At 39.5% G+C, this 27,428-nt stretch overlaps 1 protein-coding gene across 1 annotated transcript in view; it reads right to left on the bottom strand.

Moving 5' to 3' along the window:
* The window catches only part of ADGRG4 (adhesion G protein-coupled receptor G4), a 113,700-nt gene that overhangs the window by 45,036 nt on the left and 41,236 nt on the right, over positions 1–27,428 (bottom strand). Inside the window, exons 6-13 of the mRNA XM_055268008.2 lie at positions 20,760–26,810; positions 19,647–19,741; positions 17,776–17,840; positions 14,995–15,034; positions 13,402–13,454; positions 11,700–11,863; positions 9,562–9,694; positions 7,506–7,624 (exon numbers count right to left, since the gene is read on the bottom strand). Of these exons, the coding sequence (XP_055123983.1) occupies positions 7,506–7,624; positions 9,562–9,694; positions 11,700–11,863; positions 13,402–13,454; positions 14,995–15,034; positions 17,776–17,840; positions 19,647–19,741; positions 20,760–26,810 (6,720 nt within the window). The remainder of the gene's footprint in view (positions 1–7,505; positions 7,625–9,561; positions 9,695–11,699; positions 11,864–13,401; positions 13,455–14,994; positions 15,035–17,775; positions 17,841–19,646; positions 19,742–20,759; positions 26,811–27,428) is intronic.

Raw genomic sequence — 27,428 nt, 5'->3', positions numbered from 1 at the left:
TTAAATCCTTTTTCGAATGCACCAGGGAAATCGTTTTGTCCCTGAAGAATTATCTTGAAATTTGATTCTAATTAAATTGAGACTTTTGAGTATTGGATTGTGTTAAGTAGATCCCACCTTATACTCAAATATCAGCAAACACTCAGTCTATGTTTTCATAATTAAGGGTGATGGTTACATTTTCCTGTCAAGAACCATCAAACCACAGGAAAAAAAAAGCAAATATGGACTACGTCATAATAAAAAGCAGTTAATTCAGATTTTCCAGAGAGTAAGAACAATAGATATCAACTCGCCCACTTTTTTCTTCACTTTTTATTATGGAAATTTGCAAGCATACACAAAAGTAGAAAGAATTGTATAATGAATCTCCATGTTCCTCATGAATAACCCAACTTCAACAAGTGTCAATGAATGGCTAATCTCATTTTCTCTACACTTCCACTCACCTTTTCCCCAACCCCATATTATTTCAAAGCGAGTCCTGAATATGATATCATTTTATCCATAAATACTTTAGCATGTATCTCTAAAATAAATGATTTTTACATGTCACAACCACAATAACAAATTAAATTTAAAAATTAGCAATAATATTCAAAATCATCAAATATCCTGTCGGTGCCCAAAAGTTCTTATCTCATAAATGCTTCTTCTAAATAGTTGTTTTGTTTGAATCATGACTCACTTTTAAAGTGAAGAGCTTTGTTAAATGAATACAGCACAAATTCGATTTTAGTTGAATATAACACGTATAAAGCTGAGCTTTCTTGTCGTGTCTTCCTAGTTTAAAGCACTCACATTCAACTCCAATAACCAAAATATAAAGGAAAATAATAAAAAATACCATTTGTTAAGAAAAATTCCAGAGAGAGCTAACGCTCATAACACACTTAACCCAGGTTATACTACAAATAGTCAACTCTGTTTCAGAAAACAAAATAATTCAGCATAAAATTCATCCCCTCTCTCTGTCTGTATTTCTCTTCCTCCCTCTCTTTCAATGACCTCCATAGTTACCAGCATCTCCTCAAATCTTTCTCCTACCCCAAGCTCCCCACAACTTAACACCTTCAAAAGCCTACGCAAGCTACTTTTTGCTTTCTCCTTTTCCTCTTCATTTTCTTCCTTTATTCTCTTTTTTTTCCTGCAAACAACTTTCTGTTCTCATCAATGTAAATTAAGCAATCGTAACTGAGATCCTCTCAATTCTTCCCAACCATTACCCCAATTTATCCAACAATGGCTCACATAGGAACTGAACTAGCAAAGACAGAGTTCTCCCTGAGGAGATGGGAGGAAGAGAGGAGATTAAACAAGGTTGTAGTTGTTTCTCAATTAACATTTTGTCCCAGTTAACATCTATCTTCTGGTAAGTTAAAGAAGCTGAGAAAATATTAAGATTAGGCACGATAGAAAAAGATAGTAAGCTCGTTCATGGACCTTTCTACTGCTCTTATGAAATCGCTCAGACTTTGCTGAAAATGGAATAGCAAGAGCTGCCTAGTCATGATTCTTTGGGCTTCAGTGGTACAATTTCACTTTCACATAGTCCCTGCTGTGGCAGAATGAAAGTAAACAGCAGGCCAATGGGAGACTAACTATACTGTGGAAAGTAATTATAGACTTTTTCTCTGGAGTTGTATAGTTTTTAAGGAAAATTCAAGCTAAATTACACTCATCGTGTAAAAATTCCTGGTCCTCAAGCAAAAGTAATAAAGGGACTTCTCCATTATTTGTTGCAGAATAAATTGATCCTCATTCCTTGAAATACTGTTACAGTTAATCTGCCAGTAATTGCAACATTCAAAATAATAATATCTGCTATTTACTGAGCAATTCCTATGAGCCAGTGTTCCAGGTTATCTATTGCTGCATAACAAATCACCCTAAAACTTACTGGCTTAAAGCAACAATGTATTATTATCCTTCATGGTTCTGTGTGTTAACTAGGCTCAGTTGAGTGTTCTCACTTGGATTGTCTCATACACTTGAAGTCAGGTAGCAGCTGATGCTGAATACATCAGAAGGCTAATCTGGGCTGGATGTCCAAGAGGGCTCACTCACATGGCAGGCAATTGATGCTGACTGGTCAGTTGAGGCTGTTGGCTGTACTCCCTACACATGGCCTCCCCCAGTGGTGTGGGCTCAGTCTGGCTTGTGATGTACTGGAGCCAACTTTTACCAGTTGGTGAGAACCAATTGTTAAATTTTCAGGAATTCTGTGCACGAGTTGTTAAACATGGCCATTATTAAAAATTAAATTATATAAACTTATAATTGCGTAAATTATATTTTAAAATGATACTGAAACCTCTTCACTTTCTAATTATTTTGCTACATTTTACTAATCTATGCTCTTGTGATTATTTACATATCTAATGTATCTGTGCATGCATCTCTTACCAACTGTATAGTTCAGTCACTATACATTACATTGTAGTTTGCATTCAGCCATGAAGGAGAGGGTATTATATCATGAAAACTGGCAAAAGCTACAAATCAGCACCTTCTTTGGGTAGAGCTGGTTTTTAAATATTTTTCAGCACACCACTGTTTGGGCTTCTTACAACATGGTGTCTGGCTCTGAGGAAGCATCTCAAATGAGAGTGTACAAAGAGAAAGGATGCAGAAACTTCCAGTCCCCTTAAAAATTAGTCCCATCATTGGCAAAGTCGCTTCTCCCAAATTCTACTGGGCTAAGCAGTCACAAGCCAGCCCCGATTCAACTCCCAATTGACAAAGAGGGAATGAGTCGGTGGGCATTTTGGAGATAGGATACAACAGCAAGGCATTATATGTGCATTTTCTCATCTATTCACCACAATAACCTTTGTATTAGTCATGAAAGTACTCACATTATCCCCTTTATATAGATTAAGAAGTTAAAACATTGAAATATTATAACCCAGTGCTGACTCCAAAGCTTGAGCTCTTCAATATCACTTTTTACAGCATCTGTGCCTTTGGCCCTTTTCTCTGCCGTGTTGGGGGTTGGAACAGCTGTGCTTTGCAGTCTTTCTACCTGACCTCCTGGGAATACCACTGTCTTCTCTTCAGCGCTCACTATCCTGCCCTGATGGTGGAATGGACACAGACAGGAAAAAGTTTTCTGAAAAGTTCTAGTCAACTTCACTAGAGCCTGATGCATCTTTAATATCATGGAGGTAACAAACATTGAGCACAGAAGAGAACCCAAAGAACTTTGAAATAAAAGTACATTTTCTAACTCTGATATTAAAGAGTTAAGAAAAAGGAGCATTTAAGTGAGAGAGCTGAAGAGTTTTTCTTCAACCAAGATATCTAATGCTTGTCATCAAGATTGAAAGCAAAAGAAAATAAATTGTTTCAACGTGAATACATTTTTCTTTCCTTTATATTGTATTCATTGTTCATTAAGCCCCTAATTTACAAGTAGAATAGAAGGATTCTTCCAAAGATAATAAACTTGATAGTTTACTTTTCAGTTATATACATTATAATCATCATCCAACTGTTCCTTTACTCCGCAGTAGATTTTTTATATATATAAAATGACTTCTCACAGTCAATTTTCTAAAAATCCCAACCCGGTGCAGTGTTTTTGTTGTTGTTATGACTGTTTATTTTTCTTCCACAAGAGAAAATTCTATTAGCATGTCTAAAGAAAAATGTGTCACTCAGAAGGAGGGAGGTCAGTGTGAAACACAAACCCTCTAACTTTCTGCCCACTCACTTCAAGCTGTAACATTTCCTATTGCCCTGACTCTTGGTTTCTGACCTAGAAATAATCAGAGCTGTGCTTGCTTTCCTAATTGTTCTAGATAGTCCTCAGCAAGGATCTCAAACTTGCATCATCTGCAAGGAAAACAGATCTGAGAAGTTCACTGCTTCAAGGCCAATTCCCTGGCCCTTCTGTGAGGCGCTGGAATGCCTGTGCCTCAATTTCTGACATTTCACTATGGGAGGGACCCATTTTATGCAGTAGAACCATGTCTGGCAAGTTGTCTATGAAGAACAGATTGAATGTCTGGTGAGAACTCATTTCCTGGCTCATAAACCGCCATTTTTTTGCTATAACCTCACATGGTGAAAGGGGCAAAGAAGCTCTCTGGGGCCTCTTTTATAAGGGCGCTAATCTCGTTCATGAAGGTTCCACCCTCATGACCTAAACCCCTCCCAAAGGCGTCATCTCCAAATACCATCACACTGGGGTTAGAATTTCAACGTATGAATTTTTGGGGCACACAAACATTCAGCCTATAGAATACACCTCATCAAAGGAGACATAAATATGGAAAATATGCACATGAAAAGCTATTCATCATCATATGTTGTTAAGGAATTGCAAATTAAAACAACAATGAGATACCACTACACACCTATTAGAATAGCCAAAATCTAAAACATTGACAACACTAAATGCTGGAAAGAATGTGAAACAACGGGAGCTCTCATTGCTGATGAGAATGCAAAATGGTACAGCCACTTTGGAAGGCAATTTGTCAGCTTCTTACAAAACTAAACATACTCTTATCACACAATCCAACAACCACACCTTTTGTTCTTTACCCAAATGAGTTGAACACTTAACATCTATACAAAAACATGCACACAGATGTTTATAATAGCTGTATTCGTAGTTAACAGAACTTGGAAGCAACCAAGATGTCCTTCAGTAGGTGAATGAATAAATAAACTGTGGTACATCCAGACAATGGAATATTATTCAGTGCCAAAAAGAAATGAGCTGCCAAGCCATGAAAAGACACATGGAAGAAATTTAAATGCACATAACTAAGTGAAAGAAGCCAATCTGAAAAGGCTGCATATTGCAAGATTCCAACTATATGGCCTTCTGGAAAGAGCAAAAACACAGAGATAGTAAAAAGATCAGTGATTGCCAGGGGTTGAGAGGAAGGAGGGATGAATAAGTGGAGCATAGGGGACTTTTAGAGCAGTGAAAATATCCCATATGATACTGTAATGGTGGATTTATGTCATTATACATTTGTCCAAAGCCACAGAATGTACAACAGCAAGAGTGAACGCTAGTGTAAAACTATGAACTATTGGTGATAACGATGTGTCAGTGTACATTCAATTGTAACAAACATACCACTCTGGTGGGGGATGTTGATGGTGGGGGAGTCTGCATGTGGTTGGGGGAGGGCATATGCTGGAGCTCTGTACTTTCCACTCAGTTTTGCTGTGAATCTAAAACTGCTCTAAAAAATAAAGTCTATAAACATTAACAAAATTTTAAAACTTTTAGCTAGACTGACAAAGATAAAAAAAGTGAAGACACAAATTACTAAAATTAGGAATAAAGGTGTGTTGGGGGGCATTATTACCAGCCATAATCTAAAAGACAGACAATAGTAATGTGTTTACAAAGATGTGAAGAAATTGGAACCTTCATACAGAGTTGGCAGGGATGTAGAATGGCACAACTGCTGTGGAAAACAGTTTTGAAGTTCCTCAAAAAGCTAATCATAGGGTTACTATACGACCTAGCAATTCTACTCTTCAATGTATACTCGAGAAAATTGAAAACATATGTCTACATAAAATCTGTACATAAATGTGCACAGCTAGAGTTTTAATAGTAGCCAAAAGATGGAAAAGAAATGTCTGTCAACTGAAGAATTAATAAGCAAAATGTGGTATATCTATATGATGGAATATAATGCATCCATAAAAAGGAATGAAGCAATGATACATGCTACAACATTGGATGAACCTCAGAAACATGAAATGCCCCAAAATGGCAAAATTCATAGAGACAAAAAAGTAGATTAGTGGTTGCCAGGAGCCGGGGTGGGGGAGAAATGGAGAGACTGCTAATGGCTACAGGGTTTCTTTTTGGGGTGATGAAACATTCTGGAATTAGTGATGATGGTTGCACAATCGAGTGAATATGCTTTTAAAAACCCACTAAACTGTACGTGTTAAATGAGCGAATTTTATGATATGTGAATATCTCCATTAAAAAGTTTGTAAACTACATTGAGATATCAATTTCCGCTTATCAAATCGCAAAAAGATCCAGAAGTCTGATAACAAACATGCTGTGTCGATGAAGGAGTTGTGAAAAAGGTACTTTTCATAACTTGCAAGTGGGAATCTAAATTGCTGTAACTATTACAGAGAGCATTTTGACACCATCAAAAGTATGATTGACCCAGCAATTCCACATTCAAGGATTTATGCTTTAGGTATACCCCTACTTTCTCAAAATTGTGACATATATGTAATAGTCATCGAAGCAGTGGTTTTTTAAAAGAGATACTCTTTATTTTGAATCTCTTTTACCTAATAATATGAATTATGCTAACAGTGTCACAAACAAAAATAAAAGCTAATATGGTCTACAAATGTATTTTTGAAAGAAATGCAGCCTTCTATATCAGCTGCTTAGACAATACCAACTCTAAAACACCTTATATACTATCAAAAATGTGAAAATTTTATTAAATATGTTATAGTATTTTCCCTACAATGAAAAAAACACAAAAATAGTTGTACAGTCTTGTTTTCAAAGAAAAATGTTACTGACAACCTAAATACTCATCCTTAAGAAACAGGTTAAATAAATTGTGGCACATTTATTGTGATATATATAATACAATGCAGAGGGGGAAAAAAGAATGAGAAAACTCTTTATATGCTGATATAATAATCTCTTCAATATATTGTTAAGAGAAAAAAGCAACGTGAAGAATAGTGTGTATAGCATGCTCCACTTTGTGTACAAAAAGTGAGGGCAAGTATATGTGTGTATACAACATACACATACACAAATGTGTATACACATTTCATTATGGATCCATAAAATATCTCTGTGGATAGTAACTGAATGGCTGAGGTCAGCAGTGGGTGGGAGATGTTTTACACATACCCTTTTTGTTTTTTGAATATTGAAGTCAGTGAAGTATTACCTATTAAAACTTTTTAAAAATTTAAATAAAATAAAAACAATAATTAGCCAAAAAAGTAAAATAAGGCAGGGCACGGTGGCTCACACCTGTAATCCGAGTACTTTGGGAGGCTGAGGCAGGTGGATCACTTGAGGTTAGGAATTTGAGACCAGCCTGGCCAACATGGGGAAACCCCGCCTCTGCTAAAAATAGAAAAAATCATCCGGGCGTGGTGGTGGGCGCCTGTAATCCCAGCTACTAGGGAGGCTGAGGCAGGAGAATTGCTTGAACCTAGGAGGCAGAGGTTGCAGTGAGCCAAGATCGCGCTGTTGCACTCCAGCCTGGGCAACAAGAGTGAAACTCCATCTCAAATATATATATATATATGTAGCAAAAACAAACAAAAATCACAGAAACACTGATAGTCCTAACATCTCATGCCCCACCACCGCCTCCACCAACATTAATTACCTTTGTTCTGAAATTGGATTGTCGTAAGGTAGATTTTCCTAAGTGGGGTTTGCCTATACTCTCTCTGGTTTGGGGTCAAGTAGGCAAAGTAATTGAAGTTCCATAATTTGTCTTATATGTACAAAACAATCTTACCATCACTTATGGTAATATTAGCAAGATCCACAATCTTGTCAGGAAGTTCTTGAAGCAATTTGCATTGTTTAAGCTTTGGCTTTTCCCACTGAGATTTGCCCGTGTTGATGCTGATTGAACTGAAAAAGAGAGGAAAGAGCTTTCTCATCAGAGGATGAGGCAAAGATAGTCTTAAAGCAAATGGTGGGTGTATCCTTAGCATGCCTTCTCCTCGCCTGCCCCAAGCCTCCCGGCATAGATAGCAAAGGTGGGAGCCCAGTACTTCTTTGTGAAAACAAGAAATTTTGCTCTTAGGGAGCAAGTGAATCTAGGGTCAACATGTGGGAAGGGGGAAGGGGAGTGGATAAACAGGTAAGGGAGCTGGGAATGGGGCATGGCACTGTCCTGCTGACCAAGCGTCCAGACAGAGATTCTGGCCCTCTAGACATGACTCTTTCCTCTCACTGTCCCTTCTTACTCCTCTTTTAAGGGGAAATTCCTGTTGGAATGTGGTCTCTATCTCAGCATATTAACTTAAGACAATTAATATAGAGCCCTGGATAGCTCATTGGCCCTCATCATCCACCCTCCCCTGTGCCTCACCCAATTCAAACCAGTTCATTTCAAGTCAGCTAACACATTTATTGAGCACCCATTCGGTTCTAGGAATGGTAATAGGTAGCACAGACAAACAGGGCAGCGCTTCATCCCTCCCTCAAGAAACTTGTAACTAGGGGGTTTAAAACTCCAAGTGTAACTACTCGAAACTTAGGGCAAATATAAGATGAAATGCTGTATAAACAAAACTGAATCTATCAAACTACCAAGGAAAGAGATGTTACTTTTAGCATTTGAGCTGAGCTGTGTGCTGAAAGGACAGAGGTAGAGAAAAATCTCTTCCCCCAACCCCAAGAAGAGCAAACAGCACAGGCAGAGAAAGAGACACCAGGAAGCGCCTACTGAGTCCAGAACAGCAAATGGTCGTTTTGACTGGAGCGCGTAATAAAGGGAGGGAGAATGCTGAGTGAGACAGCAGGAGAGGAAGCCTACGGTCAGGACTATATTTAGGGGTTTGGACTTAATTCTTGAGGCAATGTGGAGCTGGAGCACGACAGTGGCATGATAGCAGCCATACTTCAGGAAAATCATGCTGGCAGCAGTGTAGAATATAGTTGGCGGAGGCGGGTAAGGGGTACTGTTAAGTTAGATGGCAAGGAGACCGCTCTAATAGTGGGCAATAAGGGCTTGCACCAGGGTAGTGGCAGTGGGGTTGGAAAGGAAAGGCTAGATGTGGGCTCTGACTATGACCGTCAAAGCTGCAGGACTTGCCGACTGATTAGACACAGGGAGGAAAAGGAAAGCCCCTAATGTTGCTTTCTAAGAGTGCTTTTAAGCCTCTGTCAAAACCTGCTGCCCCTCTGGTTTTGCCCACTTAAGTTAATGGCATAAACCATGAACAGCAGAGAGTAAGAAAAGAGAGCTGATTATTTTAAAAAGGAAAATGATAAAGTCAACAATAGAAGAGTGATTTAGTAAATTACTATAGCCCATCAACGAGAAAGTTTCCAAGGTCGTTTTTTGAAATGAACATTAAGATAATAAATGTAAAACATGGAAAATGTTTGACAAACCATTGAATGAAATGGTAAATTACATTATTGATACAAGGACAGTGATTACTGCTACATAAAACTTAAAGGCATACAGAGAAAGGTTAGATGAAAAAAATATATGCCAACCTAAAAAGAGCTTTGTTCAGGCAGTGGGGTTATGGGTGACTTTTTTCTCTTTTGTCTTCTTGAATTTTCTTCTGGGATGATGGGTAACTTTTATCTTTTGTCTCCTTTAAAATTTTTCTTATGGGATGATGGGTAACTTTTATCTTTTGTCTCCTTTAAAATTTTTCTTATTATGTTGCATGCATATGTTTAAACAGGTCCAAAAGGTAATAGAAAGAAAGACTGGCACTAGAGGCGGAGGAAGGGAGCATGCTCAGACAAATGACATAGAAACAGGTCCCCAATTAGTCAGATCTTTGTATATCTGAATCAGCAATTAGAACTTGACCTGTACACACCAGAATCTTGTGGCATTTCCATCCTCATTTTTTATGCATCTAGTTCGGGCTGTCTCCGTAGGGTTGGTTAATAGCCACTTATAGGTCCCTTTGTATTTAGAGGCTGTTTCATCGGCTTTGCAATTTCCAGGCTCTACAGAGAAAATGTATGCACATTTTAAAGGGCAAGAGGCACTTAAAAGTATTATGAACATCCATTGTTATTATTACTATATAATAATATAATATTATATATTATTATGAACGTCATTATTACACTGCACGTAAAGATCAGCAAATAAAAAAGAAAACTTTTTCTACCTAGCCATTTGGACCAGGCCTTATTGAAAATATCATTATATGGAGTGTTTTTTTTTTTAAATAACAAACCACCCAGCATAACCACATATTTAGTCCCTTTCATTGAAACAACCAATTGATGATATAGGTTTTTCTAAAATTTTTTGTACAGACAGCGTCTTGCTATGTTATAGAGGCTGGTCTCAAACTCCTGGCCTCAAGCAATCCTCCTACCTCAGCCACCCAAAGATATGGGATTATAAACATTAGCCACCTCACCTGACATTGTTCTGTCTTGTTTTTAAAACAATACATATGAATTGAAAAATTTCAAGCCACATGGTGGAGTGTAGAGTCAAAAGTCAAAAGTTCCCACCTACCAATTGCCCAGCTTCTGAGATACTCGCTGTTATCAGTTTTATACCCAAAGACAGGAGACTATAGGCCAACTTCTCTCTCTGGCCCCCTTCTTAATGGACTCTGGGATGAATTTCGTTTTAGTAAACTCAGTGTATCTGACATGATCAATATAGACAGGAGAGCTCTGTTTTGTTTGTTTGTTTGTTTGTTATATGAGGTCTTACTCTGTCACCCAGTCTGGAGCGCAATGGTGTGATCATGGCTCACTGCAGCCTCAACCTCCTGGCCTCAAGTGATCCCCCTGCCTCAGCCTCTTGAATAGCTGGCACTACAGGCATGCATCACCATGTCCAGCTAATTTTTTACTTTTTTGTAGAGACAGAGTCTTGCTTTGTTGCCCAGGCTGGTCTCAAACTCTTGACCTTAAGTGATCCTCCTTCCTCACCCTCCCAAAGTTCTGGGATTATAGGCGTAAGCCACTGCACGCAGTCTAGGGCTCTGTTTTTGATGTTGGTGCTGAGGGACAGGGCAAACTTCCACATAGGGCTGTTAAGGCAAGGTTTTGCTGTCACACGAAAGGAGATGTGACGTGGGCTGAGTCTATATGATAAATTCCCAATTTTTTCTGAGCACTTACTGGGTTTCATGACCCTGATTCTGGAAATATTTCCCTCAGGTGTTGAGAGAATGCTGTGAGAAGTGGCCCAGCCAGCTTTGCTCAGCTATCCCAGTCTCCATTCTGAGTGAGGGTGAAAGGTGCCTTCCTCTCATTCTTAGGACACATTCATTAGTGTCATTTACATGTTGGGCCCTGCCTGTGGCTTCAACACGTTTCTGCCCTCCATTTCACTCACACCCCTGCACCCATCACAGGCTGCCCTCTGATACTTAATTAGTCTGTTGCCAAGGATTGTGCACTCTAAGGCCTGTGTGTGTTATCTGGCATTAGAGCTGTGTGAGCTCAATGATTTCTACAGCAGTCTATTGGGGAAAAGGAACAAAGCTGCACTGGGAATGAGGTGGAGTGGCCTGGCAGCCTTGCACTTTTACCAGTAAAGCTTTGCTAATCAGAGAACGCCCCCATGAGAGAAATCTAGGACAGTTCCCTTATCACTTGCCAAGATGAATAAGATGGCTGAATCAATCAATAAATTAGCAAATATCTATTGGGCATTTATTGTGTATTAATGAGGAAGCTCTTCAGGTCTCTGGGTATTTATGCAAGAGAGAAAATCCTCCCATTCCACTGACGGATTGACCATTGCTAATATCCAGAGCTGACCAGCAGTCTCTGGTAACTCCTCCAGCATTCTGCTCTTCCATAAGTTCTTAAAGGTAGATAGGTCATCGGATCAAGTGGGTACCAAGAATATGGAAAAAAAACATAAAGATGACTTCTCTCCTTTCTGAACTCAGAATCTTTAACCAAGTATGCATTATGAGTTTTATAATAAAGGAGTAAGTTCATACTGCAATACCCACCCCCCCAAAAAAATTACCTAGTTTTTTCACTGCAACGTGTTCACAGTTTACTAATAACGTCAATTGATCTTGTGTGAAGTTTCCATGCGTGAAGTTGCCACGTATTTTACTTTTGATTTTGCTCATCAATTCAGAGGATGCTAAGGAAGAGCTGGCTTTTATGATGACCTGACAAACACAACTACAAAGCAGAATAAAAAAGAAAGGTTGTTGCAGTTATGTCAAGGGAGTGCAACTTGGCCTGCAATGCAGAAATTCTGTACAGCTGATTTAATTGGTAGTTCATAAATGTCAAACATTTTACAGCTATTAAGCAGCCAATCTTAAGAAGTGATGGAAGACAGCATACTGAAATGTTCTGATAAATTTTCTCTTATCCAAAACAGACAATGCAAAACCTATTTTCAAAAGAATGGTCAGTAACATATGCATTGTGTTGCAATTGCTAGCCTTGAGATTTCTCTAAGAGTTTGTAATAATTAATAGAGAAGATGGGGTTTTCAGGATTTATTATTTCAGAGAGAACCTTTTATTCTTCTGGTCTCCAATTTACCCATCATTACTGAAATCAGGCAAATAGGCATATGATGCTCAGTTAGTCTATAAAGAAGTGTTCTGAAGAAGGCTCATTTCTATAATAAGTAATAATGATGATAATGATAATGATAGTAGCTAACATTTGTGAAACCCTTCCTCCACATGTTCTGATTCACTTTATTCCCACAACGACCGTATGAGGTAATGCTATTATTATTCCCATAATACAGATGATGGAACTCAGCCTCAGGGAAATAACGTTTCCCATGGTCACAAAGACTCACTCAGTATTTATGTCCACTAAAAGATCACTGATGAAAGGATAGAGCTGTCCTTGACTTCATCCTCTATCCTCTACAGCAAGATCCTCAAATATTCTGAATTCCTCTAATATTCCATTAGGAAGCACATTTCAGATGCAAAAACTTACCTATATCTTTTTTCCATTTCCATTTGTAGACACGGCTTTTTGAAGAAGACATTTGCTAAGTTTCCTGCCAGCTGTTGCAAGTTGGACATACCTGTACTTGCTCAAAACTTATCTCCATGTCTAATCTAAGTGATGTCTGCTCCTCCCTTGATCTATATTTGGTGAAGTCCCTGCTCATCCTATCTCCTTCCTTTGGAGCCTAGCTCTTCTCAGCTTTCATCTTTCCAGTCCGAAGAGGAGTCTTCATTTTAAACCTCTCCTCCTGCTTGCGACAGACCCTCTACTCCATTTCAAAGACCTCTTCATGGGCCTTTTTTGTCTATATGTTCTTCCTGATGTGCATCAAACAGACCAACAATAGCCAGCATTCCAGGAGGAGCTGGACCACGAGTCTGAACAGAACCAAAGCTACTTTGCATGTTGTTGTTGATGTTTCCAATTTCCCTGCCAAGTATTTTGTGGACCTTTTTGACCACAACAAACACTTCACTCCCCCGTCCCATATTATGACCACCCCATTTTCTCTTCACTACAAAGAGGCAGCAGGCTGGCTGCTAGCCTGTGCCGTGACCAACCGAAACAACATATTTCATGAAGGCAAGGGCTTAATTACAGCATATGTGAAATAATCACTGGGTACTTTGATCTTCTTCTGACAACTCTGGCCAACTGGCCGCACATACAGAATTAAATGGAAGGAAAATCAGAACTAAATGTGCCAGCTATTAATAAACTCAGTTCCTACTTCCTACCTGTATGGTACATAGGAAATTGTAGCCATTTCTTGTCCTTCTCTCTGTTCCAACTAATGCAAAAGAAAAGTACATAGTCACTGAAATCTTTAAACAAATGTCATAACTGAGTACAGGGCTTATTGTTAACAACAATTATATAATTATGCTTTACATTTATGTAACTCATTGCCATCTACAAACTACCCTCAAAAACATCAATGCGTTTACTCCTCACACCAACCCTGTAGGATGGGCAATGCTGGGATTGTCACCCTGTTTGCCACATGAGGAATCTGAGTCACAGAGAAGTTAAATGGTCTTCCCAGTATCACGCAGTTGACAAGTCACAGAACTAGGAGCAGAATCTAAGCCTTCTGGATCTAGATATTAACATGCTGTTAACAATTGTAAACATTATCAAACATTTACTATGTTCTAAGCCCAGTGTTAAACACTTAACATAGATTATCTCATTTTATCCTTCCAACAGTCCTCATCTTACAGATGAGGAAACTGCAGCACAGAGAGGTTAATTAAGTTGCCCAAGGTCTCATAGTCAGGAAGTGGAAAAGCAGGGGTTCCAACCCAGGCAGCTTGACCACATTATCACCAAAAGGATTTTACACCTGTTATTGACAGGAATTTTAGTTAGATCATGCTATAATGTGTATACATCAAAACTCCTGACTCAGCTATTTACAGAAAATATTTTTAATGATAGTGGATAATTTGGAATGCACTAGGCACTATATTTTTTTGTTTGTTTGTTTTATGAGACAGAGCGTTGCTCTATCACCTAGGCTGGAGTGCAGTGGTGCAATCATAGTGTAGTGCAGCCTTGAAATCTGGGCTCATGTGATCCCCCCACCTCAGCCTCCTCAGTAGCTGGGACTACAGGAATGCACCACCGTGACCGGCTAATATTTTTAAATTATTTTTTGTAGAGATGGGGTCTCCCCATGTTGCTCAGACTGGTCTTGAACTCCTGGCCTCAAGCAATCCTCCAACCTCAGCCTCCCAAATCTCTGGGATTACAGGTGTGAGTCACTGCTTCTGGCCCCTGTACTGTGGGCTTCATTGTATTCTGTATCATCAAATACTTACCTCACACTTAAATACCTGGAAAGCTATGTGCTTGCTACTCATTTTAGAGTGTGCTGTTGTAAAGCTTTGAGGCAATGGAACAAGAACTGAGAATTGGGGCGAGGATGATGGGAGATAGTTTTATCACACTCTGGCTTCAAATCTGGACATATAGAGGGTGGATTTATTGTGTGAATGCCAGTCTTGCAAACAATTGTGTCACTCTTGGAAGAGCTAGGTTTTTTTTTTTGCAAGACATCTATAACCAAGAAATTCACTTACCCTTTACAATCCCTGTAGACCAGAAAATGTGCCTCAAAAAGCTGCCACAGGGATAGTTCAAAAAAGAAGGGGATGGTTTTATTGATGGCTTTTTGTGCCAATCCCAAAGGAAGTAATGTAATTTGACCCCCAATTGTCACAACAGAGCTTCGCCTGATAATATACCTTGGGTGGAAGAGCTATTGACTTACATCTAATCAGGCATAGGATAGGTCACAAGTAGATTCATTTTGAAAAATTACTTACAATAGCTCGATCCATGACCATCTCTTCCTCTGAAATGTCCCTGTATCAAAAGCATTACAAAATTATGGGAAAATGAAATATAGTACCAAGTACACAGGGCACAAGATCAGGAGAAAGGCAACACTGAGGCAGAACAGTAGACTTCTCCCAGCCTGGAATTCAAATAATGCTGAGGCTCCAGAGGAACGCTTCCAATGGGCTTGCTTATTATATGCATACCAAAATGGTGGCAAGCCTTTGACTTATTAACCTTGCATCCAGGAATCTATTCCATAATGGTACCAGCAAAAGTGCATAAAAATAGACATACAAGTGAAAATTACTCAAGTGTCCATCATTAGATAATTGGACGAAAACATCATGGCATACCATATAAAAGAATCCTGCACAATTATTAAAACAAATGAGCTATATCTGCATGTATTGGCCTGAAAAGGCATACATGATGTATTATAAAGCATGAAAAGAAAGTTGTCAAACAGTATGTAGAGGAGGATCTTATTCTCTTAGTAAATGCGTGAAAACAAATCTAGAAAAATCAATAAAATAAGCTGTTAACAGGAGTTCTTGGAGGGGTGGGGGAAGGCAAGTATTCAGAGATTTTTACAGTCCATGTTATATATATATATACATATATTTCTGTAAAGCTCTAAGATTTTACAGTGGTCACATATTACTTTTGTAATAAGGAAAAATAATAGACACAGTTTTTAAAAAGAATGTTGTATACCCCCAGACATCTCTAGTTTTGTTTTAGTGGGTTAAATGTTGTGAATGTTTGTGTCCTCCCAAAATTCAATGTTGAAGTCCAATCCCAATGTGATGATATTAAGAGGCGGGGCCTTTGAGGGGTAATTAGATCACGGGGCCTTTGAGGGGTAATTAGATCTCATGAATGGGATCGGTGCCTGGGGTGTTATATGTGTGTCTGTGTGTGTGTGTGTGTGTGTGTGTGTGTGTACACATATGTTTTCATCCACAGTCCTTGGCTCATAACTCCCATAGCCCTTGTTACAGTCTTTTGTTATAATGTTAGGTGTGCTAGGCCTCAGAAGCTGGCTTCAGCAAACAGAATCTCTCTGATCTTCTCCCACCCTCCTTTCACCTGCCCCAAGGCGGAACTCTAATCTTTCTTCACCTTTCTGATGGTGAGTCTTAAGACCCTCTCCAGAAAGAGTCTTGCCTCATATGAGACTTGGGAAAGGAATGCTGACATAATGATGTTTCCATAAAATCCCAAGAAGACTGGGTTTGGAGAGCTTCCCAAGAGCTGAATACATGGAGGTTCCTGGAGGGTGGTGCACCCAGGGAGATCATAGAAGCTCCATTCCCCTTGTCCCTTATCTCATCTTACACATCTCTTCATTCGTATCTTCTGCAGTATCCTTTATAATAAACCAATACACATAAGTATTTCCCTGAGTTCTGTGAGCTGCTCTAGCAAATTAATCAAGCTCAAAGAGCGGGTCACGGGAACCCCAAGTTGAAGTCAGTTAGTCAGAAGTTCTGGAGGCCTGGACTTTTGACTAGTGTCTGGGGTGAGGGGCAGTCTTGGGGACCTGTGAGATCTGAAGCTATTTTTGAGAGGATAGCACCAGAATAGAATTGAAGTAAAGAACAACCAGCTGGTGTCAGCTGCTTGGTGTGTTGGGGGAAAATCCCCACACGTTTGGTAGTAGAAGTCTTCTATATTGATTGTTGTGTTGGTATGACAACAGAGGAAAAAAAACAGTTTGAATTTTTTTGAAACAGTACCCTTATAAGAAGAGACAGGAGAGCTTTCTGTCTCTCTGCTTTCTACCACTTGAGGACACAGCAAGAAGAGGGCCATCACCAGGCACTGAACCTGCCAACACCTTGATCTTGGACTTCCCAGCCTCTGGAACTGTAAGCAATAAACTTCTGTGGCTTAAGCCACCTAGTCTATAGCATTTTTGTTATAGTAACTCAAAACTGACTAAGACAATAACCTACCATAGATTTACCTCCATTCATTTATATGAATTTTCTTGAACCTATTAATACTTATATGAATTAATACTTGATTAATAATTAATACTTGGATATGTAAGAGAAACCAAAGTCCCAATGTACAGAAGACAGGCAGTAGCATTTTATGTTTTAAAAATCAGTTTGCCATGGCTTAACAGAGCCATGCCTATTTTTCAAAGAGCTTCTGCGGGGTGTCCCTTTACAGAGGACTAGTATATGTGCAGGGAAAGAATACAGGAAATACTTCTCCGGTGAGCAATTGCCTTTGCCATAGCTTCCATGATACTACTCAGTGCCTGCCCATTTCACTGCAATCACCTTTCGAAATTTGTGCCCCAAGCAAATCTTGGATTAGTCAACATTCTTGCTTTAGACATTTCAAGTTCACTTTGGAATTTTTCTTTTCTGAAAGTGAATCATTCCAAAATAAAAGGCCTTATAAATCCTCGTGCATTGTCCATACATAGCACTTCAAGGTATTATTTTTGTATAAGTCACAGATTCATAGAATCTTAGAGATGAAAGGGGCATTAGAGGTAACTCAGTCTAACTGCACGACTTCCCCTATTGATTTTCTTTTGTTTTGTTCTCCCATTAGCTTTATACCCTACAATAGTAATACAATTTTTTTCCTCATGCCAAAAAGGACCTACTCAGGAAGGAAAATGCAACTAAAAATGTGGCAGCCCTAAATCTCAGACATAAACATAGGACATCCCCTCCAGACAGGAACAGACCCAAAATGCCCTCAAATTGCCCTTTGACCCACAGTAAATGTCATTCACGTACCTGTTTTTAATTTGGGTTTCCAGATTAGCAAGAGAAAATTCACTGTTCTGAAATATAGAATTCAACTGTACAAGACAAAAAAAAACTCAGTTTTAGTATTCTGCTCCTCTAGTTTAACTCAGCAAAATCACCTGGGATGGTGTGATCATTAAGCTGCACTCATTATTTCAGCTGGCTCAACATTTCCATCTGCTCCATTAAGTTTTTCAATTTACATTTTACCTACTGTTATGGGCTGAATTGTGTCTTTCCAAAACTCAAATGTTGAAGCCCTAACCCCAATGTGGTTATATTCAGAGATAAGGCCTTTGGGGATGTAAGGTTAAATAAGATCATAAAAGTGGAGCCCTACTCCAATAGGACCAGTGTCCTTATAAGAAGAAAAAGAGAAACCAGGGATGTGTATGCACAGAGGAAAGACCATGTGAGGACACAGTTAAGAAGATGGCCCTCTGCAAACCAAGGAGCGAGGCCTCACCAGAAACCAACTCCGCCAGCACCTTAATCTTAGACTTCCAGATTCCAGAACTGTGAGAAAATAAACATCTGTTGTTTAAGCCACCCAGTCTGTGGCATCTTGTTATGGTAGCCTGAGTAGACACACCCACCCACTTTCAAGGATTTATAACCAAGCCACAGACACTTGAAAATAAGTGCTGACAGGGAAAGAAGGGAAACAGATACGATTATTTGCTGTTGGGAGATGGTGCAAGTTGGTGTCACCTATCTGGGAGGCCATTTAGTGACAGCTACTTAAATGTGAAAGGTTCATATCTTTTCATCTACTGATTCCAATTCCAGGAATTTATCCTATAAAAATACTTAAGTGCCCTAAAATTTATTTCTAGGGAATTGTTTTCAGCATTGTTTCTTTCTTAAACTTTTTTTTTTTTTTTTAAAGAAGACAAGGTCTCTCCATGTTGCCCAGGCTAGTCTCGAACTCCTTGGCTCACGCAATCCTTTTGCCTCAGCCTCTCAAAGTGCTAGGATTACAGGCATGAGCCACAGTGCCCAGCCCAGCATTGTTTCTAAATAGAGAAAAAGATAGAAACAACTTAAATGTCCACCAATGGATTAAAAAAAAAAGAAGCTATACTACAACCATGTAGTGAAATCCTATGCATCTGTTAAAGTGTGTGATTTATATTTACCAGCATGAATATGTGCAAAGATACATGGTTAAGTGCAGAGGAGGGGGAGCAAGTTGAAAAATAGCATAACTAGTACAATTACAATTATTTTGTAAAAGAACACACATGCATCAATGTTATAATATGCACAGAAAAAAATCTAAAAGAATGTACCTTAAACTATTAAGAGGAGTTAATGCACAGAGCAGTATTAGAGAGGACATTTACTTTCTGGGTTTTTGATGTCAATGTCTGATTTTGTTACAGAGAGTATGTATTAGTCATATCAAGAAAAAAATTAAGGATAAGTAAAACATTCATTGTGTTGGAAAAAGAAAAAAATAAAATACAGAAAACAATAATACTTAAATACCATTGTATTTAAGTATACATTTTGTTATCACTGCTCTCCCACTTCCCCCAAATAGGAAAATTTGGCAAAGACTCAGAATTTGTGTCACTAAAGGGAAATGTACAGATCTCAACAAATGAAAATAATAACGTTCCATAAAAGCTTTCAGCACTGGCACTGTGAAAGAGAGATTGCATACATTCTCATGATGTTGCTTACAGAGCAGACAGATTTGCAGCAAAAAAAAAAAAAATCAAAACTACTTAGCTGTGAAATTTATTATTGGTAGAAAAAAGTAAAGCCTAGTTTTAATATACTCTGTCATATATATACATGTATATATTCACATATATTTATATATGCCATAAACATGCAAAAGATTATTTTACCCAATTTTCCGTAAATTCATTTATAACACTGGTAATAGGGATCCTTGGCTCTTCAACAAAGGCAGAGAAGCTCATTTCAACATTGTAGAAAGAAACTGTAACTAAAAATAAGGAGGTTAATTTTATTCATTTAGTTCAAGAAATTTGACTTCTGTAAATTTGGTGAAAAGTGTTCTCTGTTTTAAAGTAAACCAAATAATCATGTCTCATGCCTGAACTTAGCTTAATTTAACTCCAAGGTCAAGAACCAACACTTTTGTTTCCATATCAAAAAGCAGAACAGGATGTTACCATCCCAATTTTGCTTTAATTATTTGGGCACTTCCTTGATTTCTAGTTGACAGACACTCCACAAATCCCACCAATTATCCACTCTCATTGGCCAACAGACTTTCAGTCCGCTCAACGGCTAAACTGAACATTATCTCAGAAGATCACTTTCCCTGCTAAAATAACTGTTTTTTTCTTCCTGTGCCTTGCTTTCTGCTTTAGGTTTTTCTCTCCTTTTTTCCCTTTTGCTCTTGTGTATCCTATCAAATTTCTATTGTAGAATGTTAAAAGTTGCAGGAACATTCAAAATTTGAACAATGTGGAAGCCAAATATTCCCTGGCCTTGGACAAGCACTCCCAGCCAGCTGCAGGTAGAGATTGGAGAAGGCTGAGACCTGCATAAAAGGAATCCAAAAGGCAAGATAAGATATCTTCTGGTGTTTTTTCTGGTGTTTTCTGGTGTGTGGTCAGCATGCTCAGACCTAAGGCCATATGATTCTCTTACTGGGAAGGGGTGAGGTTCCTAGTCCATGTGCACATTGGCAGAATCAGAGTCAGACCGTCAAGAATAAAACAGGTGGAGAAAGTAGGCTTAGAAATTGTCATGCTGAGTGAAAATATACATTTACATTATATTTCAGTAAAGCAAAGACAAGAAAGATGGCTAGAGAATTTTGTATTTGGACAAGGTACTCACTGTACCCATTGTCTGAAGGAGATAAGAAACACCTGCACCCTTCTTCATTTTTTTCTGCCTTCCAACAATGGGCCACTCTGGAGAACACATGACCCATAGTGCATGAATTCTGTTGGGGCTACACCACATGCATTATGGAGCAGTACCTGTGGACTTGGTGGCAATAGGCGAAGTCGATGCTTCCGTAAATAGAAAGGAAGGTGTGGAGTCCAGCCAAGTTGTCTCAAAAAAGGACGATATTGGTGAAGACACAGTTGCTGTAAAAGGATATGTCACCCCAGTGGATATGAGTGGAAATGAGGCTCCAGGAACAGTGGATGTAGTAGTCATTATATTTAGAAGGGAGTCCAGTGTGGGCTTAGGAATAATTAAAGTAGAGGGTGATGATGCGGCTGGAATTCTGCTCCATGAAGATGTTATTGTAGAGCTAGGCAGAGGCACGGAACCAACAGATAGAGTGTGGTCAGTTGTAGAAAGTGACATAGTCTTTCTGCTGAAGGATGAAGGATGAGGCACAGTCCTGGGGTTAGCAGTTATTGTGGTTCTGGAGGATGCCTCAGAGTGTGTGGAAATGTACACAATGTCATCTGTGACATTTATAGACATAGGGAGAGAAGTTGGGAAGCCAGAAGTGATACCACCCAGTGTAGGTGTAGGAATGGTTTGGGTGAGTATGGTGCTCATGGTAGCAGAGGGTAGTGTTGTCAAGTTAGTGAATGGATGCCCTGACATCATGTCAGTTGTCAGAAATGTTGATTTTGACACCTCTACTGTAGAGGAAGTCATAACATGAGGGGCATTAGATACAGTTGCTGGAGGGGAGCCAGAAGGGAGACTAGATAAGAGCCATGTCAGAACCGGTGAAGTAGTAGCCTTTGAAATTACAGATCCTGAAGTGGCACCAGAAAGAACTGATGGGAGTGCGGTCCCAGGAGTTACAGATGTGGTCATTTTCTCAAATGTGTGCTTAACGTCAGCCAATGTGGTAGTGATAGCTCTTAAAGATGTTGATAATGAAGGGTTCTCAGAAAGCCCATGGTTAGGAAGAATTTCTGACGTATGAATTGATGACATTGCCATGACATCTTTAGATACTAGACCAGTCTGAGAGGCTGTGAATGTTGACAAAGGCCCAGGAACAAGGTGTAGAGCCTCTGTTTCCATCTCATTGGATGTAGGTACATGAATAGCGGTGGAAATTGGAAACTGAGAACCTTCAACTGTAGGTATGTTCCAGGAAGTCATAAGCAGAGGTTGGGTATTACTAGATGTCATTCTTGTTCCCAGAACTGGAAATTCAACCATTTGGGATGTGGGAGGAGGAGAGGTCTTTGGAGTAGAGATCTCAGCTTCAGTACTATGAGGTGAATAAAGAAATGATGTCAAAGAGGATGGAGTTGCACTGGATGGGGTCCATGAAGGGTATGAAACAGGGGTATTCAAAGATGTGGCATGGTTTGTTAAGGAAGTCTTTTCTAACAAGGAAGTCATCTTTCTAGTATTAGAAGAAAGGTAATTGGTGGTTGTTTTAACATTTTTTGTGGATCCAGAGGCACTCTTAAAGCTAGTCAGAGATGGGGAAACCTGAGTATTGAAGGAAGTATGGAGACTATCTGCATGAGTAGGTGAAAGCATATTTTCAGGAACAGTGATTCTGGAATAAGTATTTGTGAGAGCTACCCCTGTACCACTGTTCACAGTAGATAGGGACCTGTTAGTAATCCCAGATAATATGCCCAAAGTTGTAGCCTCATCTTCTTGTGATGACTGTTGAATTGCTGATAGAAATGGTGAAAATGTGGTCTTTGGAATGGAGGAAATAGCTCCAGTGTTCTTAGAACTGAGTAGAGAGAAGGCAGTGGTGCCTACAAATGGAGTCACTATCCCAGTCATAATAGTGGTGGGAACGGTTTTTACAAAGGGCAAAGTTGGCTCTGTTGGAGAGAGAAAGGTTGTAGGTGTGATCCTGGAAGGTGCCTCTATCATTTCTGTAGTGAAAGCAGAGGAAACCATTTTGTTTTTTGAAGTAGGCCCAGCATATGTCACAGGTGTGACATCCAACGTAGATGTTTGCATGGTCATGGTAGTCCTGGGGGTAACTGAAGACAATAAAGTAGAGAATAACCCAAATGTTGTGGAAGTGTCAGAAGAGACTGTTGCAGGTGTGAAAGCAGAGTTATTAACTGGCATTGAGGACATCTCAGACATAGGCCCAGAAGTGGCTGTACAGGGACTTTTCAAACAACCTGGATGCATTGTTTTAGAAGATTTAGTTATCAGTACTGGGGGAGTGTCAGAAACTTTTTTGGAGGTGAAGGCAGTTACATTAACTGGCAATGAGGACATCTGGTAAATAGAAGTGGACGTTGCCATAGAGGATTCTCTAAGAAGCATTGTAGGTACATTTGGAACAGAAAAGGCTGTAGTGATCCTGTCGGAGAGAACTGTAAAACTGTCATTATATAGTCCAGCTGTGGAAAGAGACAAGGACTCAGGGAAAGTCTGTGTGCTTTCAGAAATGAAAGAGTCAACTGAAGTCACCTCAGGTTGTGTCCTAAGTGAATGCAAGTGTGAAAAAGTTGTATTGATGTCCATTGGATTTGATATTCTTGCTGAGCTGGAAGTTGTGGTATCTACAAATGAAGTATCCTGGCCATATGAGACAGAGTGAGCCACATAGGTGGAGTTTACTATCATTTCCATGGTCCTGGGAGTATATGCTGGAAGGGCACTCGTGCTTTCCTTTTCAGGAGACAAAAAAGTGGTGATTGTCAGAGCTTGTGAGGGGAGAGCTGCTTTCCCAAGACTGGTAGACATTTCTGGAATGTGAACACCTACTGTGTTACTTGAGGTCAAGGTAGGTGTAATCTGTGTGCTTCCAGAAGTGGGAGATGAAGCCAAATTTCCATCAGAGGGAATCCCAAGTGGAATCTCTGAAGGTGAATGTGTTTGGTGACTGGAAATTTTTGTGGTCTCAGGAAATCCGGTATCTGTCATTTCCAAACATGGAATACCCTGGGAGTATGAAATAAAAGCATTCTTTGATGGGGACATTTCTGTCACCTCCATAGTTCTAGGGGTTTTTCCCAGGGATATGGTCATCTGGTCTTTGTCGGAAGATAAGATAGAGGTGCTAGTCACCAATTGGATGGACACTGGTGTGTGTACACGATGTGTGGCAGACGGAGAAATGTGACTGTTTACCAAAGTAGTAAACTTATTGGCAGAGATGTGTGAGGGTGTGGTCTCATCAACAACAGAGGTCTCTGTGGTGCCAGTAGCCAAGCTGGCAACATCTCCACCACCACTGAAAGTATATGGGAAGCTGAGAGCATAGGTAGAAGTCTCTTCTACTTGAGATATGGGTTGAGTTGCTTCTGGTGTAGACGTAGTTGAGATCACATGAGTGGAGGACGCAGGAGGAATGTTGTCAGGGGGAGGTTTTGAGCAGACAAGAGTGTGTGTAGATGGGGTTACTGTATCAACTGAGGTAGAGAAAAGGGTGGTCTCAGCCTTAGCTGTCACGGGAGTGGAGAGTCTCAGTGAAGGAAATGGTGTTTCTGTCAGAGAAGGAACTGCCATGGATGTCTTCCTGACAGAGATTACTGTGGCCTCTGAAGTGGTACGAATCACGTCTCCATGGGTAGGCACAATATCACTGGTTGTGGAAGCAATCTGATCCAAAGGTGGTACCAATGTTGTGGTCATTGTAGTTGACGATAGATTTGAGACATCTGAGAGCACAGATGTAGAAAAAGCCCTGGCCAGTGTAGAAGGCTCAGACATGGTAACCTCAGTCTCCTCAGCCACCACAGAACTGCCATTAACTGGCAATGAGAACATATGAGTAACAGGCATAGGGGTTGCTGAGGAATAAGCAGCTGTAGGCTGTGGAGGTAAGATACCATCAGACAAGGACGTAGTTGTCCTGTCTGTGGGGGTAGTGGGGAAACTGGTTTCTGACATCCTTGTGGTAGAAGCACCCAGGGGTTCACTGAATATATGTGTGCTCCCAGAAGTGGGAGATCCAGCTGAAATTCCCTCAGATGGCTCTGAAGTCCAATGTGCTACATAGGTGTGGTTAAAATTAAACATTTCTGTCATTTCATTGTATGAACTCCTAGGTGTGGTTTTCACCAATTTTGTCAAAAGCCAACTTTCTCTCACCTCAGTTGTTGCAGTTTTATTATCCAATGGGGTACTTAGCTTTTCTATATCAGGAAAAGAGGAAACAGTGACAGAAGCTGTCATCATTTGTGCTGATTCATCTGTCACTTCCAGCATTGTTGAAAATGGAGAAACCTCAGCCACTGCTGCTATAGTTGATTTTCCCATAAGATAATGGGAAGTTGCTTCTTTTCTTGTCACAGTGGCATTTAATCTTTGTGTTGTTGCTGACCTTGGTACAGGGGTCGTTGTGTCTCCAAATACAATTGCACCACTCATTTCTGTTTGTGTGGTCTCAGAAGCACTTTCCTCAGTAGAAAACTTTGGTTGAATGTAAGCAAGAGTAGATATTATATCTACTGATGGAACAACAGTCTCCCTTGGTGTCAAAGGAAGTTTATTTGCAGGTTTTGTAGACATAGGTATTGTTTTTAGTAGTAAAGTGGTAAGTTTAAATTCAGGCATATTGGTTATGGATGTGGTTCCAGAAACTATGGAGAAATTAGCAAACCATGGTGATGTCAATTTGGATACAGCTGTTGTATGTCTGGCTGTAGTAGCATCATTGGTAGTGGTACCTTTGCCCTCTGCAGATGCTTTCAGTGGGGTGATATTGGTAGTTGCGGATAAATGTTCTGTATGAGTAGTACTCTCATGAAATGCTGATGTAAAATTTTCATTAGGCACAAATGTGAGTATGGTGGTTGTGTTCATAGATGTCAGCAGGGTCTGGTCTGGCCTGGAAGTCCAAATGGTCTCATTGCTGGAGAACAGATGGGCAGCTTCATCAGTTGTGGATGTGGGACCTGACTCAGTTGCCTTAGATGTGGAAGCTGATCTAGTGGAAATCAAAGTAAGCACATGTCCATCAGCTGCAGGTGTATTCTGGGTGTAAACTCGTCCTGTGATAGTGGAGGAAAGCATAGTTTCAGCCGCTGTAGATGCAAGTGTGATTTCAGGAGTTAAGGCTGTACGTGTAGCTTCAGCATCTATAACTGTCTGTACACTCTCAGTCCCAGTAAATGAAGAGGATGTTAAGAAAGAAAGGGTCTTAGAGGAGGTCTCTTTAGACATGGAAGTAGACATGACATCTTTCACTCTGGGTAAAGAGACATCCTGAAAATTTGTAGATGTCAATTCTGTTTCAGCTGTCCTTGGGGCAGGTGTGATCTCAATAAGCCTAGTTGGGAGAGTCAATGAATGGACTGTAAATGCTATTTTTATATCAGTTGTTGCCAATGGAGATGCTGTCTGGTTTCTAGGAAATACAGAATCTACTGGAGCAGCTGTGGAGATGAGCACAGGCTCAGGTGGGAATGCTGATGCAGTCCCAACATGAGTAGATGCAGGTAAAGTCTTTTCCACTGTAAACCAAGGTACAGTTTCGGCAGCTGTAGATTCAATGAACTCCTGGCCAGCTGTGGAGATAGGGAGTGCCCCAGTATTTGTGGATTTTTGTTTGAGACAAGGTGTTTTAGACATAGATGTTGACTCAATAGTTGAAAATAAAGATGTTGTTTTCGTAACAGCCGACTGAGATTTAATTGTTGAAGTTGTAGATACAACTGAATTCTTGGTAAATCTGGATGTGGATAGGAAATTAGAAGGTGTAGGTGGTTGAAAGATTTCAGTATCCATGGCTTCAGCCATTTTCGTTGTCTTTGTGCTTTCTGAAGATGGAGATTTTGTTTTTTTCATGGAATTGGTAGTATTGTCTATGGATATACTCTGGGTAGGCAGAGAGATGGCTGATGAAGTTGATAAAACATCTACTGCAAATGTAGCTGTCTCATCTACCGGTGTCTTTAAGATTTTTTGTGCAGTCATTGTTTCCAGAGGTGGAGATGTTGTATTGGAATATGATATGGTTGTGTAATCAGTTGCAAATATAGGTATGCTTTGAGACAACAGTGTAGAGGAATGTGCAGTCTTTTGTGGTTTTACTCCAGTAATTTGGGATGGAGTGGTCATATCTATCTGTTGTGAAGCAGTTGTAATTTTTTCTTGAATTGTCATATTTTCAGGAACAACTAAAAAAATCAGAAAGAATGTGTTATTTTGGATTCAGCTTTGGAAATTAGAGACAATTAGAAAGAGCTCTATAATTTCTTTTCATTTTGTAAGAAAGTATCACAGATATAATCAAATCACTTGATCACTTGATTTTCCTTAAGATAATTTTCTACTCTCTAAGATCTCTATATGGCACTCATAACACCCTGGTTGAGTAACTGGTAGGAAGACATCCATTTCGTAGTATCTTCATAAAATATATAAACATTCCTGAAAGAGGGATGCATGCCACAGTAGTGCATTGATTAAGAAGATTAGCTTTGGGAAAGGATCCAATTCCTTGAAAGATACAGCTATAAGAACTCAGTTAAGAAGAAACAGATAACTTGAATAGTCCTATATCTATTAAAGAAATTGAATTGTGTAGTTTAAAATATTCCAAAAAGAAAAATCAACCTTAGATTCAAATGGATTAGTTTTAAATGCTGGCTCCATCACTTTCACATCCATTACATAACCTTGGACTAGTTGCTTAACCTCTCTGTGCTTCAGTTTCTTCATCTATAATATGAGGATTGTAATAACACCTATTCTATAAAATCGTTATGAGATTAAGTGAGTTAATGTGCATAAAA

Source organism: Symphalangus syndactylus, chromosome X (assembly GCF_028878055.3).
Source record: "Symphalangus syndactylus isolate Jambi chromosome X, NHGRI_mSymSyn1-v2.1_pri, whole genome shotgun sequence".
In the NCBI taxonomy this organism is placed as follows: domain Eukaryota; kingdom Metazoa; phylum Chordata; class Mammalia; order Primates; family Hylobatidae; genus Symphalangus; species Symphalangus syndactylus.
Note: the sequence above shows the minus strand (reverse complement) of the source record. Positions and strands in the feature narration are given on the sequence as shown.